Source organism: Lissotriton vulgaris, chromosome 11, assembly GCF_964263255.1.
Source record: "Lissotriton vulgaris chromosome 11, aLisVul1.2, whole genome shotgun sequence".
NCBI lineage: Eukaryota > Metazoa > Chordata > Amphibia > Caudata > Salamandridae > Lissotriton > Lissotriton vulgaris.
In genome coordinates this window covers 277,965,678-277,982,352 of record NC_141699.1, presented here as the reverse complement: position 1 = coordinate 277,982,352, position 16,675 = coordinate 277,965,678, and the positions used below count along the sequence as shown (strand labels likewise).

General features: G+C 41.4%; 1 protein-coding gene across 1 annotated transcript in view; it reads left to right on the top strand.

Moving 5' to 3' along the window:
- RASAL1 (RAS protein activator like 1) overlaps nt 1–15,609 on the top strand; it is an 871,242-nt gene extending 855,633 nt beyond the window's left edge. Inside the window, exon 21 of the mRNA XM_086943242.1 lies at nt 14,564–15,609. Within this exon, the coding sequence (XP_086799368.1) occupies nt 14,564–14,703 (140 nt within the window). The 3' untranslated portion in view covers nt 14,704–15,609. The remainder of the gene's footprint in view (nt 1–14,563) is intronic.
- Nucleotides 15,610–16,675: the final 1,066 nt, after the last annotated feature.

The following is a 16,675-nucleotide window of genomic DNA, read 5'->3' as shown; positions in this document are numbered from 1 at the left end:
TTAATGACTCAGTCCTCCAGGATATATTCATTGGACAGCATTGTATCCTCTGCAATTGATATAATGGAACAGGACTTGCTAATGTTACAACATGGCCAGTCTCAATTACGTTCTATAATGCAGTTAGGCTGGACATTGCAAAATCTTCGTTCGAGCTACGTGCCATGGCGTCTAATCAACACAACGTCATTATTTGCAGTATTTAACCTTACAGATAAACAAATCTCTTTGGCACAAAGAGGAGCAGACTATACGGTGCTGAGCATTTAAAAACTGGAAAGATTACCATTGACAGTTTCTGAGAAGCCTGTCATTGAATGGATAATTCATGGCATCATCATGATACCTGTGACGATTTTCCAATTTCAGTATTGTCTATAGCATATGCCAGCGGGCCTGTATGAAAGGTTGGGTAAAGAATACATTAAGTCGACATGGACTTTACCTTACACACACAAATGTTGGAACAAGGGAAAAGAGGTATTCCTTAGTGGAAAAAATTGTAAAAACTCACTTAGTGGTACACTTTTGTGCAAAGGTATTAATTTACACGGAGCCTGCGACGGTTCTGCAAATAACCTCTCTTGCCACCTGCACGGTACTCCCTCCACTGTGATAGAACCCATTTTCAGGCAGCTATCCAATGGCAGTTACGTTATGTTGAATGTTCACAGCTGCTTTGGCATGATGCCAGGAAAACGTTATCTCGTTAGTGTGTTGTCCATGGTCACTTGTTGTATGCAAGTATTGTATCCAACTCAAAAGACAGACAGTGGGACTACAATATGGCCTTCACTGAATATCTCTTCTATACGAATTGATACTTTAAGCAGAATAAAAGCCATTGTTTTGCAAAAGCCTGTGCCACTGACCTCGTCTAGAGAAACGTATGATCTGCAAGTTGCGAGGACATCTGCAGAGATACATGCATTATTATAAACAAACTGCCCAGTACATTTCACTGAAATGTTAAGTCAAATCTTAAACATGTCTGATACCAGTGGCATCGCACATGTATTTAAGACGATTTTTTCGGGACTGTTAACACCATTTGAAGCAGTCCTCTGCATTTTTCCAAACTTCGTGCACTCTGTGTTCAGCGGCCTGCCTATCATCTTGGGACTCGTAGCAGGAATTCTATTTTTATTCCTTCTGCTCGGATATGGCAAGTCCGGCAACAAACGACACCCAGACCACTATAAAGGGACCCTCCTTCCCATGAGGTATCATGAAAGGATTTCACAGATTCTTGGCTTGGCTCGTTTAAGAGATCTGAACACAACCTGGTTTCCTTCGTTCAGACCAATCTGGCAAGATTGCATCTTACCTGTTCTACGATGCCTGCTTTGCGGAGAGGAATGCGTGTTGGACATCTGTCTTACACTTCCATCAGTCCTGCCATCGAATGGCGACGCCTTGCTAGGTCCGGTAACGACTCATGCATTGTGTTGTCCCCAACAGCTACCAATCCTGATGATGGCATTCATTGAGGTCTCACCAGTAAGTCTAACTGAGGGTGAGATACGAGGATCAACAAGCACACAGGTACTATCTGATATGAACACTGCTAATGTGGCACCTGGCGCTGACGGCAATGCTTCGCATCTGTGCACTTTTGATCTGCTTGATCAAGTGGTTCAACTTTCACCTACTGTGGTAGACGATTTCTTTGCCAGCCTTGATGATCTAATGTTTTCTCCTGACACCGAGAATAACTTTTGATTCATGCACACAGCGTTCCCTGAACTCTGAAATTCGGCCTTCAAAATTTTGAAAACAAAGACTTCTAACTGTGGAACTCTGTTTTTTCACAACCAATTGAATTTTTTCTCTCCAAAAAACATTTGAACTTTTTGGCACAGACTAATCTGCTTAAAGTAGAACTATTCTTAGAGAAAAAAAAAATCCTTTTTCTTCTGAACACTGCCTATAAAAAATATTTGGCCTTATCCTCTTATAACAATTGAAATCTTTTTTTCTGAAATAGTCTTGACGTTTCTTTTGTTATTTAAGAGCCATTTTCATAAATATAAATTCATGATTCATTCAGTTTGCATATTTAGATAACATACTATATGCTTGGAATGTCATCACTTCCTTAAAAATGCGTACTGTAGAAATGCTCAATATTTCCCATGTACAACCATTTCAAGTGCATTTTTTTGTATTTTGGGGTGGGATTGTAAACACAAGCTTTAGATATGCTCAGTGCTTATTAGGTTAGCCTTATCGAACTTAAGATCGTGGAGTGGGTGTTGTAAATTAATCTAGGACCCTAGTGTAATTTTTCCGATTTGTGCCCTTATGTAGGTATACTTTATCATATCCTTATATAGGCATAGAAATCACCATCATGTTTGGCCTGAGCCAATGGCTACTTCCACTAAGTTCCGAGAATCACCAACAATTTCTTTTTTTTTTTTTTTTAATTTTTGGAAACCTTTATTGTGCATAAGCAGCTAACAAATACGGGCCTACAACCACCTGGCCGGCCACGAAACTGTAAGCACAAATGCAAACCATACGGTATATCGACAGTGGGATGTCATTACGGAGTAAACACATGAGGTTACACTGGGCCACACTACACTGCCGATATTCAGGATAAATGAGGTTAATTTAAAGTTTTATAAAATAATGACAAGAATTAGGTCCAGGAGAGCCATTGTCCAGTCAGTCCCACTTCAGAACAAATTGTCTACGATAACCAGGCGAGTCCCATGGGACAGAATAGGACGCAATCAAACTAGCGACATCATGAGGAACACAACAGGATGACTAAGTCAACAATATGGCGAATGTCGGCAGGAACCCACCCAGCGACAAACCAAACAACAGCCCAAGGACAGAAAAAGACGAAAAAGAATAAAGAAAGAAAAAAAGAAGGCCCATAGAAACAAAGAAAAAATACATTTAAACCCCCCACCCTACACGCATGCAGAGGCTACGGCCTACCCCCCCCCCTTGCAGTGTGTCTGTCGCCCAAGAGAATGCCCGAAATATAGAACAAGAGACAAAAGAAGAAGAAAGAAGGAAATGACCCTTACTAGAAAGCCTGGGGAGGGCCCAAAACTATCATTCCCGGTCATGTCCGCCATGCCGACTCTTCCCACCCCGTGAATAGCAAAACAATATCAGTCCTATTCACTGCAGGAAGCAGGGTGAGACATTCCCATGTGCACAATCCAAAGCATAGCCATAAACGTTCCGATTCGAGTCCCCATCATCCTGTCAGTCCCGATCTGCAAACTAAATTCTTCAGCCCTGGCCAGAGCGCAAAAGTCCCCCTGGAGACATCAACCGAGGAGGGCCCGATCCATGTAGAGCCGGGACGTAAAATGGCCACCGTCGATGAGAAAACGGGAGACGGGGACAAAATGGAGGTCCCCAGGCAGCAGCCGACCCACAAGCAGGCAGGAGGAGCACCCATATATCCACAGACTGACATACCTTCCGTCGCTGGAAAAAAGGCACTGGAAAGGCATCGAGCTCAGGGGGATACAGTTGCAGCGTCAATGGAAGTTGGGGAAACAGTAACTTCTCCACCAGCAAAGTCTCGGACTCCAGCAAGGTTTGCAACAATGTGTCCCTAGGACCAGTAACGAACTGCCATGCACAGGGGTCGTGGCGTAGATCAGCATTCCTCGTCTCCCTGCCGGTGATCGGTCCCACAGCTTCCTCCTCCGTGCACATCAGTGCCAAGTCGGTACTTCGCCGTGAGGCGGCCGGTTGAGCCCACTCTGGCCGCCATGCCACGTCGTCTCCCACCATTGCGGAGAGTGCTCTCAATTCTACCCCGAGGTCCATCAGGGCCATGAAAACATCACGGCAGGTCAGTTTCGCCTGCGCGCTATGCTGCTCCTCGACACAAGTCCCCGTACACTGCACAGCATACTGCTCATCTTCTGGCAGGGGGTCGCCGGCGCGAGGCGAAAGGACAGTCTCCACGGCAGGGAGGGCAGCCGCCATTTTCGGTGCCTGGTGGGGCGCCGCACAAGAGGAGGGCAGAGTCGGTCCCAGGCGTTCAGGAGCGGACCAAAGTGCGTCTCAAATCCGGGACGTTGTGAAGGAAAAAGCACCACCGCCGCGGTGCAAGTCTGAGCAGTCTAGGGACGATCCACTGACTCTGGACGGCGCAGGGCAGCTCCAGCCGGAGAGACGTCCACAACAAAGGAGTGCTTCCCCCTCCCGTATCGATCACGCAGGCTGGGGCGCCAGGTGCTGCATGAGGGATCCGTCCGACTCCCCCATCACCAACACTACCACGAAATGGATCACCGCCGCCAGGACTCACGAGCGTCTACCGGTCTGGAGGTCCACGGCGGCCAGGAGCAGCACCGGTATCAGCGCCCGGGCATGGGGGCCGCCGCCCGATGGGATGAAAACTCCGGAAATCTGGCAGGTAGGGACCTCGACGGAACACTGGAAGTGTCTGTGCAGTCTCAGCTATGGTCCGCTGCGGTGCAAAGTCGGATTTGAGCTCAGGATAGAGGCGCGGACCACACAGGCTTGCGGAGCCGAGAATCAAGCGTCCGCTCAGGTCGCCATCTTGGCTCCTCCCCCACCAACAATTTCTTGGAAAAACCTGCCTTCAGCAGCTAGGGACTTCCCTCTGCTTGAATATTAAGGTCTCCAAGAACTCCTGGCGTTTTTCAAGAAATTAGCCTTTGAGTGACGTTATTAAGTCCAAACATGGCCCAACTTCATATTTTAACTTCAACTTCAACTTCAAACTCGGCACCTTCAAAGTATAAATATGCTCAGGTTTGCCCAGTCAAACACACGGTGGTTTGGAGCAGATCGACTATTTGCCTAACGCCCTGCAGCAGCAAGTGCCGAAGGAAGCCGACCCTCCAACTGACGCACTGAGAGAGACGCTGTCTTTTCTCTTGCCGAGAAATCCAGCTCCAGTGTTTCCAGCTTAGCCTTGCGGGTATCTGGGAAATCGAGTCCTGAGAGAGAGATACAAGACCTCCTTCATTCTAAAGCCAAGGTACAGAGCTGATTAGACCTCTTAGAGAATTCTTGGAATAGATTCCTGGCAGAGTACTACTAAACTTAGGCTACTCTTCATTTACTTCTTCCCTCGTTCTAGACTTAGGTTAGGTACACCTGGGTAGGCGTAATTTAGAAGCACTAGTTGAGTACTTTTAGTCATTATTTATTACTGTATGTATTTTATACCTTTTATGCACTTTATGGTTTAGAAACCATATCATGCTTTTACAGTACTACTTTATAATATTGTTTGTATTATATGCCTTGTACTTTATAACAAGAATTTCGATTGTAGCAGTTCATTTCCAATGCTTGAGAAAGAAGACTGTTCAATAAATACCTTTTATTGAAAACGCCCGTCTCTCTATTTCTCAGCACCTCTGGTGAAGCGAAGCATGCATGGTTGACTGAGTAAAATAGTTATCTATTGTTTCCGCGACTCTAGAGATACGTTTCATTCTGGGGAAACAAAGTTGTCATGTTATATGGTTGTCAGAAATTAATCCCTTTTTGTAATTTCGAGAAAGTTTCTAGTGACCTCTGAGCTAGCTGGCACTCACTATTAAGTTTAATATATTCGGTAGAGACCTAGTCGACTTCAGTCCTACGTCTAAACTACAGTATATATTATTCCAATGCGCAGAGCCTTTTTGGAATATAGGAACTACACTACAAAAGCTGTGGACTATAAGGAGCCTAATGTTTGTAATAAATAAAACATATGCACACTTATCACATACTTACCACGCATACACACAAAGAACATGTGCACTAGCAGTGCAAGATTGGATAGTATGTTGGAAATATGAACCCACCTTTGCTACCCATGTGTTATCTCTTCTGTGAAGTACAAACTGGCAAACAGTTTTCAGTATTAAAAAGCCAAAATGTTTGCCAATTCCAAGACTTCTTTTTCTTGAGCTCTACTTTGTCATTTCTTACCTCTGCCTTCCCACACACCAGTTATATGATGTTCGCGTTGCCTCCTACACTCCTGGTCTGAGGCTCATAATTGTTGCGTCAACCTTAGACTAGGCTTCACCAAACACAACTTTCTAATCGAACTGCAATATGTTTTTACATTTTCTTGATATCATTCAATTACTAATCATTTTGATATGAGTTCTTTTTACATTAATCTTTCCTCCAAAACAATAATTATAAATGGTTATAGTTTTCTCTCACTTAAACATGTTTTTTCAACTTCTCTTAGAAATATACAAAATATTGATCTCTTATGTTTTAGCACCAAATATTTGTACGATAAACACATTGTAATTGTGCTGTGCAATTATTTTGAACAATTCTAGTGAAGATTACATTATCTGTATACCTTATGATTAACTATTCTTTTACACTTATTTTAACATAACATTTGTCTTCAAATTATGTGAATGAAAATTATGATGCACATTTCCAAGTAACATTGTTCCTCTCGTATATTTGAAGCAGCATTTAAACAAATTCTACCATATTAGTTTGGTATCACAATGAGAAGTTGCCTCTTTGAAATTCAGTATTTTACAAGTGGCAGTTCCCCATAAAAACGTTGAAAGTTTATTCGACTATACGAAGACCTACAGAGGGAGGAGAAAAAAACAGGAAAAATACGGGAAAAGAGGAGGTGAGGAATGAGAAAGAGACAGACATTGTTGTGACCTTACTTGATGAAAGATTTGTGGAAAATAAAAGAGGATTATAAAAAAAAAGCCAAATAGACAGGAGGCAATAGGATCAATAAAAAAAAGAAGGGAGCAAAGGGAAGAGGAAAACAGGTGGTTAAAATTGTTACCAACAATGCGAAAGAAAGACGGGAAAATAGGAGACCAAAAAGAGAGAAGGGAAGGGAGACATGAAAGAAAACACAATGCAAAGGAAATTTCCACATTAAAAATCAAAGTATCCATGTAGAAAAGAGAAAAAAACCTCAGATTAAATCAACCAAATAATTGGGAAGTAAAAAAGAAAATTTCGATGAGCATTTTTCTCAATCACACCTGTCATACAAATACAAAATTAATTTTAATTATATGAAAACATAAATGTTAACTACTAGTAAAGATTTTCTAGAAAAAAGATAAGACTATGCTGGAATTTTGTTCTCAGATAAGGATATCATTTTATGGTCTTAAGTCAATATGTAGTTCTTTTACTTATTGAACAGGATGTTCCATGTGGAATTCAGGCCTACTCTCCTTTATTTTGTAGCAGTGGTTTATTTCCCCTTGTCTAATAACTTCTTCCGATCCAAAGACACCTTACTCATTCTACACCTCTAGGTTCTAGCGGTTGCAGCTGATATGAGTGACTGTGCTAATATTATAAAACTTTTGAGATGACTTTGTTACAATATGAATTTGGGTATAATGAAAAAAAGACCATGGGATAAAGTTTTTATTTTTTTATTTTTTCACATATGTGACTTCATGAGGAAATATACATAAACAAGAGAAGAATGTTGCAATATTGTTTCTTTTTAAACAGTGACATTTTATGACTGTCCATCCATTCAGATACTCCTCTAAGTCTTTAGTCTAGTCTGTCTTATTTTATTATTAAGATCGAGACCGGAATCGCTCATTTATTTATAAATGATGAAGGCAGCATGAACTTTTGTGTCAGCCTTACGTACTAAGTAAAGAAAGCGACTAATTATAAACCTAGAAATGGCATCCTTCAATTTAATTATTCATAAAAGTTTTTATTTACCAAATGGCCAATTTATTGTAACAACCAAAGTGTTGCATTGTTCTTTAAATCACTTAAGTATTGTATTCCTTCTTTGATGAAGTGTACCCAAATTATTGTAATGCTGTTGCTACTAATCATATGTTACACAATAACTAAAAGGATGTAGTGTTATTAATGCTTAGCCTTGGTCTATTTTGTAAAATGAAAGAGAACACCAGCAGCACCCTGGCTATTATGTAAGAGATGAACTGATAATAAGGACATCAATTGTAGAGGTCCGGTCAGTTTTCACTCAATATTTAACCATATCGGTGTGGTTCCTTATATATGTACTTCAAGAAACCAGCACATTCCCATATGGGTCAAAAAGATAATTAGGTTGTCGTGGTAGTCTGCTTATCTAATTCCTCCTTTGCCTTTAGTCAGTTCTTAATTTAGTAAGGCCAATGTGTGGATTGTTTTTCCTAAAAAAGAATGAATGATACAATCAATATATTTGAAGAAGAATGAAAGTAGTCTCATTGATAACATTGATAGTGGCTTCCACTCTACCCCATCATGTCTCAACAATTCTTTTTATTTTCTCTATAGGTGTAGTGCATTTATGTTTACATTTCTGGAATGTCATTAATGTATTTGAGGCCAAATTAAGTATTTTTTATTTAACCCTGTGTTCTCAGTCATTGCATTAGTGCAGGGTATATTTAGTGGCATTGTGTTTGATTCAGACCGATGAGAAGCAATTGCTGATAATAAGAAATATCTTTCAATGATACATAGCACAGACTGGACAAATCTTGTACCTATGCTACAAATAGAATGGCATTGTCAGCTTACTCGGATAATTAAAAAACTGTAGAGACTATGTTGATTCCCTGAAACCTTTCGTCTCTTTGTTGTTCCTGTGATAGTGGTTCAACGGTGATGAAGAATTGTAGGGAAGTAACAGGGCATGCATGCCTAGTGTCTTGTTTAAGAAAAAAAGAAATCTGAGGAAGAGCCTCTAACTTTAATATCAGTTTTAGGATGTTAATAGAGTTCCATTGCAACTCTGAGGAATAGACATTTCAAATTGGCTTTATTGAGATTAGCAAGCCAGGAGGGAATGAAACTCAATCAGAGACATTTTTGGCAACAAACTTGATAGCCGATGCAGAAACTGAGCTTTATTTTCCCTGCTCAATAGAATGTGAAAGATACAAGAAGGACGGATCTTAGTCGGTCTATTTGCATACAACTATACCTACATACTGTGTTCTGAATTAAGAAGAGAGATAAGCTAATAGCAGGACAATTCCAAGGGATCTTTTCCTTCTTTGGGAAGAGAACAATAGAAACATCACTTGTAGGTGACCATCCAGTCACAGTGATTTTCCTGTTGTGAGGAACTCAATGGCAGTCCTTGTTCCCACTTCTTTTATAGTAGTATTGAGTTTCTGTTTTTCTTTTTTAATAGTTCTGTAGGATTAGGTTAGTACTAATAGCATTTTCTGTTTGCCTTGGCAGAAATTTGTTTGGGAGTCTATAGATTTTCAAAGAAATCTTTACCATTTTTTAGAATGATTTTATTATCAATAGGAATAATTATTTTCCTCTATCTAATTGCATTGATAATGGACCCTTGATTTCTGTGCTCTAGTGGATTTGTTATTTCCTCAGATTTTGCAAATTTATCGAGTGGCTGGCAGTTTTGCTCATTATTTTATTATTATCATAATTCCAGTTCTTAAGTATTCTATATTTTGAATTGCTGTGGCTGACTTTTGAGTTGATTCAGGATTTTTAATCTCCATTTGTATATCTGCTGATGGCTGATTCCTTTTTCTTACTAAGCTCAGGATCAATACTAAACTTACAGTTAATGACTGTAAGTTTTATCATGTCCCACAAAGTGACTAGGCTAATCTCAGCTTGGTTGTTGTCTCTGAAATAATCCAATGTTTTTTAATCCTTTGCACATTTTTGTGTCATCCAGTAAAACATTATTAAACCTCCAGGATTTATCCTTAACAAAAGGCACATTCAGTGTTTTAGAAAGAGTAATACATGCATGGTCTGAATAGAGGCAGGCTCTATTCAGACCATATTAAACAAATTTGCATGTTTTACATTGAGTAGCAGGTTGTCTATACAGGAGTAAAATTGATGACAGAAAGGACATTCCTCACCTGTTGCCAACTATTTTCAGATCCAGGTATTTTGAAGCCAGAATTGCAAAACCATTCTCTCTAGCTCAAATGTCTGAAAACAAAATCTTATATATCACTGACCAGTGAAGGAGTCACCCATGGGCCGTCCAGCGCTCTTGTATGGAACATGGTAGGAGCTTTTTACCCCAACAAAGCAAAGGAGCCTACCCAGGGTCTGTGGATCCTGTCCTGGGTACTTTCTAACAAAGCAGGTCAGCAAATGGAGCCAAGTCCTAGAGGACAACACCCTCACGCTTGCTGGAGCTCTGTTTTGGGGACTGGCCATCTGATCACTTCTATGGGGTGGTCAGGGCACTTGCACCATCAGGAGAGAACAACCAGATGAAAATCAGGTCATCCATAGCCAGCCTGTACTAGTCCAGAGTGGCCTTCTTCCAGATTAGTAGGGACTTCCAGGGGAGCTCAGAATTCTGAACACCGAGTCACAACCCTGAATCATGTGTTTTGTTTGTTCATTTATTTTTTTGGGTAGTTCTGTTGAACAATATGTCACCCACTGGTGACACTGGTGTGACAAATGTCACATACAATGGGATGGAATGCACCATTACCCAAGTTTGGCCATCAAATATGACATCACATGTTTTCCACATAATAGCTTGAAAATGAGCCAAAATACTGCAAAGAATCTTTGACATGGCCTGCCCCCTTTACACTATCCTCCTGTAGATCACCACCTTTTTAATGAGAAAATTTCCAGATTTGGCAGGGAGCATAAATGAGAGCTCTAAATTGAATAACCTGGTGACGCTTCTGCTACATCACAGTTGTCGTTTCCTTTTAACATCTATAAGGGGGGGAATCCCTGAGTTTCTGAGAGTGGGGTCTCAGATCTCATGACCCTTTGGCCTTTCTGCCACAGGCCATCTGGTCACAGTGATGGTAGCCTGCTCAATAAAATTCCCCAGGCCTCTACTCAGTGGTGTCCATTTTACATTAAAGGAAATGGTGTCTCACGTTTCATTCTCTACAGGATTTTCTCTAAAAATTACTTTTTGTTGCCCAGTAGTATCAATATGATACACACTTTTCTTCAAACTTTCTTGACCAAAAAGATTACTATATCAGGCGGGCAACTGTGCCTGTTAATAAATCAATTCATGTCAATTCATATTATATGGAAATTCCTGAATTGGAACAGAATTTTATTATCAAGAGAAAAAATTACTTTCTCCAACATTGGATCTTTCATAAAACCACATGCTGAATTCTTCCCTATTGTCATACTGGGAATCAATTGGATATTTCATAGATTTATATAGTTAAGGTATTCCTCATCATCAGACTGGCAATCTTGGATACCCATCTCGACGATGGTGAACAATGCAAGGTTGTGTATCTATGAAAGGTCCAACATTATAGAACTGTAGTAACAGATGAGAAGCTTTTTGTTCTTCAGCATTAGATCTTGCATAGATTCACACATTTGATTTACTTACCATCTTCAGTCTAGAAATGTAAGGTTCCCTATTTGCTGATCAGCAAATTCAAGCCTGTTATTTTATGACAATTATCCATGCAGGAGCACTACAGTTATGAGTAAATTCCCTTTTCATCTAACTATGCAAGTTGTGTTTTTCCTAATTTGTTGCTAACATTCCCTTAATATGTCCAGATTCAACCCTGTTCTAATGAAAATGTCTCTTCGTTCTCTAACCATAAGAGACTTCATGAGTCCCTCTTCTTTTAAAAATAGTTAAATTTTAGCTAGGCCAGTAAAAGAGATGGATATGGTCAAAGATCTCATTTCATTCCTAAAGGCCAATGAACCTTTTCTGTGCATCAACTTGGTTTTGCACAGCTGAGTGTGATGCCAATTTTCTGGCCATTCCAATTCAGAGTTATTATTTTCCTCATTTGTTCTTGAATTTTCTTTATGGAATCCTGAGCTGGAAGATGGAATTCTGTGATCCCTTTCAATTTAAAATCTTTTCCGAAAGTTTGTCCTAATGCTTATATTAGCAATTTTCCCAGCAAGGTAACACATGATTTTGCTTCAGCCTCAATGCTTTCTGGAAAGCCAAAAATTCTTAAGTTGCCTCTCCTGTTTCGATCTTCGATCTCAGTGACTTCCTTTTCAAGAACCATTAGTTTAATAGACATGGAATCTCAGTTGCGGCCGCCGCCTATCTTAAGTGGTATGGCGGCCGTGAGGGGAGGGCAGGGGTTTGGCGAGGAGGTTGCAATAATATAAAAGAAAAAAACGTACCCGCCGCTCGGCTCCCGCTGACGCCCCCTTGCTGCTCCTCTCGTCGCCGTCTGGCCGGAAGGGGATGGGCCCTCAGGGCACAGTCCCCACACCCAATGTAGATGCTGCTGTTACATGAGAGTACCGCCAGTATTGGTCTGAGCGGCCTCATTTGCCTTTTCTCCAACCCAGCTGTGTAGGATGTATGACGTTACAACGCATACCATTACAACTACCTACCATTACAACGCGACCATTACAACGCATACCATTACAACGCATAGCGCTTAGAGGTGCTGGATAGTGGTAAGTATAATTTACTATTCCAACTCCAGTCCCCGTGGACACTAGGGAAGGTGTTGGATAGTAAATTAAACGTATTCCCTATCCTAGAGCGCCCCCCAGCGCAATGCGTTGTAAAGGTATGCATTGTAAAAGTTGCGTTGTAATGGTAGGTAGTTGTAAAAGTTGCATTGTAACAGGTGTATACCGCTGTGTAACGTAGCCGGGTTGGAGAAACAGAAGTAAGCATGTGTGTTTGGCCGGCCTAGAGGTGCACTTTACTCCGCCTTCCTGACATGCCCCGCCCCAACTCACCCTACAGTTATTGTATTGCACGGCCCAGACAAAAATAGAAAAAATAGCAATAGCTGTGTTATTGTCAATTTTATTGATCATCTACTGGCCGGATGAGGCGCCCCTGTGGAGTCTGTTTTTTGCTTTAGGATGGTTTGGTTGAAATCAGCTTTTCCAATTCACATTTTTCCTTCTTCTAACATGCTCACCAAGGCTTTAAAGTCAGATCTCGGACCCACTATTTAGGATGATAGGAATTTAGTATTAGTTTTAGTGCTCTGGGTTATGTCATGTAGAGACTTGAAGCATCTTAAGATGAGATCCATATTGCTATATGAGTCAGATTTTTCCTTCATAGGAGAGTCAAGAATAGGAGATTCCTGTAAAGATATTTATTGACCCATTTTTTGCTCTTTTTGGTCCTTAATTTCCTTTTATTATTTTCATTTTGGATGTTCAGGCTCTTCAGAAAAAGCTCTTTGGTTAACTGACACAGAGTTGTTGCAAAGATACAAGTTTACTGCCTTTAGTTATTCATTATAAGTGTGAAAAAGGAGAGAAGCAGTAGAGTAGTAGGTGGAATGTCAAATGGTCAACACCATGGAAATTACACAGTGCTCTGAAAGAGGTTGTCTCACCTCACCAATTTCCTGACCTAAGGATATAGCAGGCACTGTAGGAGACACTTGAGGGGTGAGAAATGACATCACATCAGTAGTATTTTAGTATTGCCGCAGGAGAGTAATGTCACACTCTCAGCATCCAGAAGGCAACCTAAAGAAACTACCCCACAAGGTTAATTACTAGTGTAAGCTCGTTTGGATGCTCATTCAAGGAGTGGAACATCATGTTCAAGGTGAGCGGGATGTAGGCTGGAGTGCTGTAATTTCAAGGCAGAGGTAAGTCGGATGAGGTGAGGCGCAAATCATTTTGGAGCCGACTGTCTGCCTCTGGTGCCCATTGCACCTACCAGATAACCTCAGGTGTAAATAATTCAAGACAGAGGGGTAGGGTGAAGATGAAATGTACCCTCCTAGATTTGTACTGGTGTATCAGGTCCGAGACAGAACTTAGGATCTGGTCACACCGGGCCTGGATCACGGATTCTGGGTTGCGGAGTCCATTAGAGGATCATGCAGGGCTTGGACCATGATGGGAGCGGAGCAAAGAGGGACGCAGCTCCTTACCTGCAATGACCCTGAATTGCTAGAGCCCTCCCTTACTGGGGGTATAAGCTCAATGAGCAAAGATTGCGAGGCAGGTGGAGGCGGAGTAGTACGCTTTGCATAGTAGTTGGTTCACTTTTGGGAGGGCTATTTTGAGTGCAGCCTCCTGGGGCGTGCTGTCCAGTCATTCGGTTTGCCCGTTGAGCAGAAGAGGGCTAATTCATTTTTCTTGTGGAAATTGTTTAAGCAATAGCGGTATAAATCCTTCAAAAAGTAAAGGGAGTGCACAGTGGGGGAAACCTCTGCAGACACCATAAAACAAACTCTTCCTTTTAGAAATAGTTTGTCTTCTTCAGCTGTTAAGTATTTCTTTGCTATTCTCTTAACGTAGTGCAGCAATGTAATGGACTAATATTTTATATTACGTTAAATCTAATAACTCATAAGGTCAATCTATACAAACAAACATTGGTTATTTGTAGCAAACACTTTATTTTCTTTAACTTTTGCTACTTGACTTCTGTCCCATTTTAAATTGGAATGTTTTGTCATTTTTCTTCCTGGGACTTATGTCTCCAAGTGAACGCTTTTCAGTACTTGGTAATAAAGGAAATTCCACTGAACTGTATAATTTCATTCTACATGTAAGAACATTTCCTGATAATTAGGTAACATGTTGGTTAATAGTTAAATTGAATTTAAAATTGACATGCAAACCTTTTCTTCTCTTTTAGAGAGGAGTCAGTCCTTTCATGATCGCCGCATGGCCGCCACTGCCCGTCTCCTAGATGTCATCCAGGACCTGGAGCGCGCTCACCAAGCCTTTGAGCGGCGGGAGCGGGAAGAGGCCACCAACCATTCACATCACCTCTAAACGCTCATCTTACTGCTGGCTGTGCCATGAAGTTGCTGCACCACCCACGCGGGAGAACCTTGAGCGACTCCTGTCGGGCTCCAGTGGGGCCGCCATGCTTGAAGGTGTGGGGAAGACTTCCGGGGCCTGTGTTGTCTGTGGCGTACAAGGTTTTTCGTCATCACTGGACTCCAGTTCTTGTTAGAACCATAGCTCATGTGCCGTGTCTCTTGCCAACACCGCTTCAGGGTTTGGTTCTGTGTCGTTGCTATGTGGAGTGGCAGTGGAGGAGTCCCAGAGACTCTGAATCAGGTCTCTTTGGGCTGGGGAATGATATGGCAGGACAATGGTTCTCAGAGTCCGTATGTTGCCTATTCAATGTATTGATGGTTGTGCTGCGACCAAAGGTGAGAACTAAAAGCAGCAAGAAGTTTGTGTTGCTGAAAGAATGCTGTTTCACAGTGATCAACAGTTTACAAGAATGCATCAGAAAGAAAAAAGAATCAAGGGTTGCTTGTGGAAGAGGGACACATCCAGGCAGTGCTGTCCTGGGCAAAGTGCTAAAGCACCACTGTGAATGTGTTAAAGAACTTATACACACAATTGCACACATGCTGGTGCAAAAACGATGACTGTACAGCTCTGGGAAAGAAAACCCTCCGGCTCTTCACTCATGTGAAGGTCTGTTTTGCTCCCGGCAACGACCTGTCCAGAAAAGCAGAACCTGGGTGAAAATAGATTAATGGAATTGTGGGGTAACTGCTTGTCTGTGTATGCCTGTTTATGACGTGGAGAGCAGAAACCAATGTGTGCCAAATACTAGTCAATTGGCAGCCAATGCCATGTGCCAATCACTTCTATGTACAGCTGATGTTCAAAGACATGCCAGGTGCAATCTTTGGTTTAAAGTAAAGACTTGTAACTGTGTGTTTCTGTTCTGAATATTATCTGAGTTTCTTACATTTATGTACATTTATGAAGGAAGCTGTACATGAAATTAGTTATTTTACAGGACTAGTAGTCCCAAATCAGTACTGGAAGCCTCAGAGCTTGGTGCATGAAGCCCAGGTCTGCAAACTGACTAGGTTGCCAACTGCGCAGGCTGCGCTTCGTTTTGCGATACAGCTTAGGACATACTAATTATTCGAATTGCAGAATGCCCATTCATCAGAGGTCTCAAAGACTCCTGCCTCATTAATACATATGAAATAGACCACTGTGTGCTTCCCCAAGGCATGCAACCACCATCCAACAGGCAGAAAATGTCAAAGAGGGACAGCTTTCCACTTAGCCAATCAGACACCACTTAGAGGCTGGTGTCATGATATGATTTATGGTGTAGAACCTCAGTTGTGATCACAAACCATTGATATATTTTATTGCAAATCCCCAGGCCAGTAGAAGGACCCTTTCATGCACCTTCTTGTTCGTGAATTATGTGTCTTGCAATGCGGAAATACTTTCACAACTAAGTACTTTTAATACAATGTGACATTTCTCTTTTGTAGTCAAAGGCGTCTGTGATTTTGCAAATCGTAGGCTTTGTTACTGCCACATTGTTTCCTACATCAGGCCCTTAGTGATGCAGATGGCACTTTTGCCTGTAGATCTGCCCAGTTCTGATGCCTTTTAGAAGGAAAGTTTGTTAAATGGGGACCAAGAAAAAAAGTGGTTCACCTTGTGTTTCTTGACACTAGACTAATAGTAGTGCCTATATCCAATCCCGGGCAAGCACTCCATGTGTGAATTATTTTATTTATTTTATTTTAAGGTTTTGTATAGCACGTACAAGACCCTTGCGGGTATCAGAGTGCTGTACAAGTGAGGTAGTTAAACAAAAGACACATTGCACAAAAGAAACATAGTATTTCGAGATAAAGACATATGTTACAGCTGGATTGTTCCAGGAGTCCGAAATAATGTCCACGTGAATTTCGTCATGAGAAGAGATTTAACTTCTTTTTTGAAGGATGCAGATGATGGGTTGAGTCTG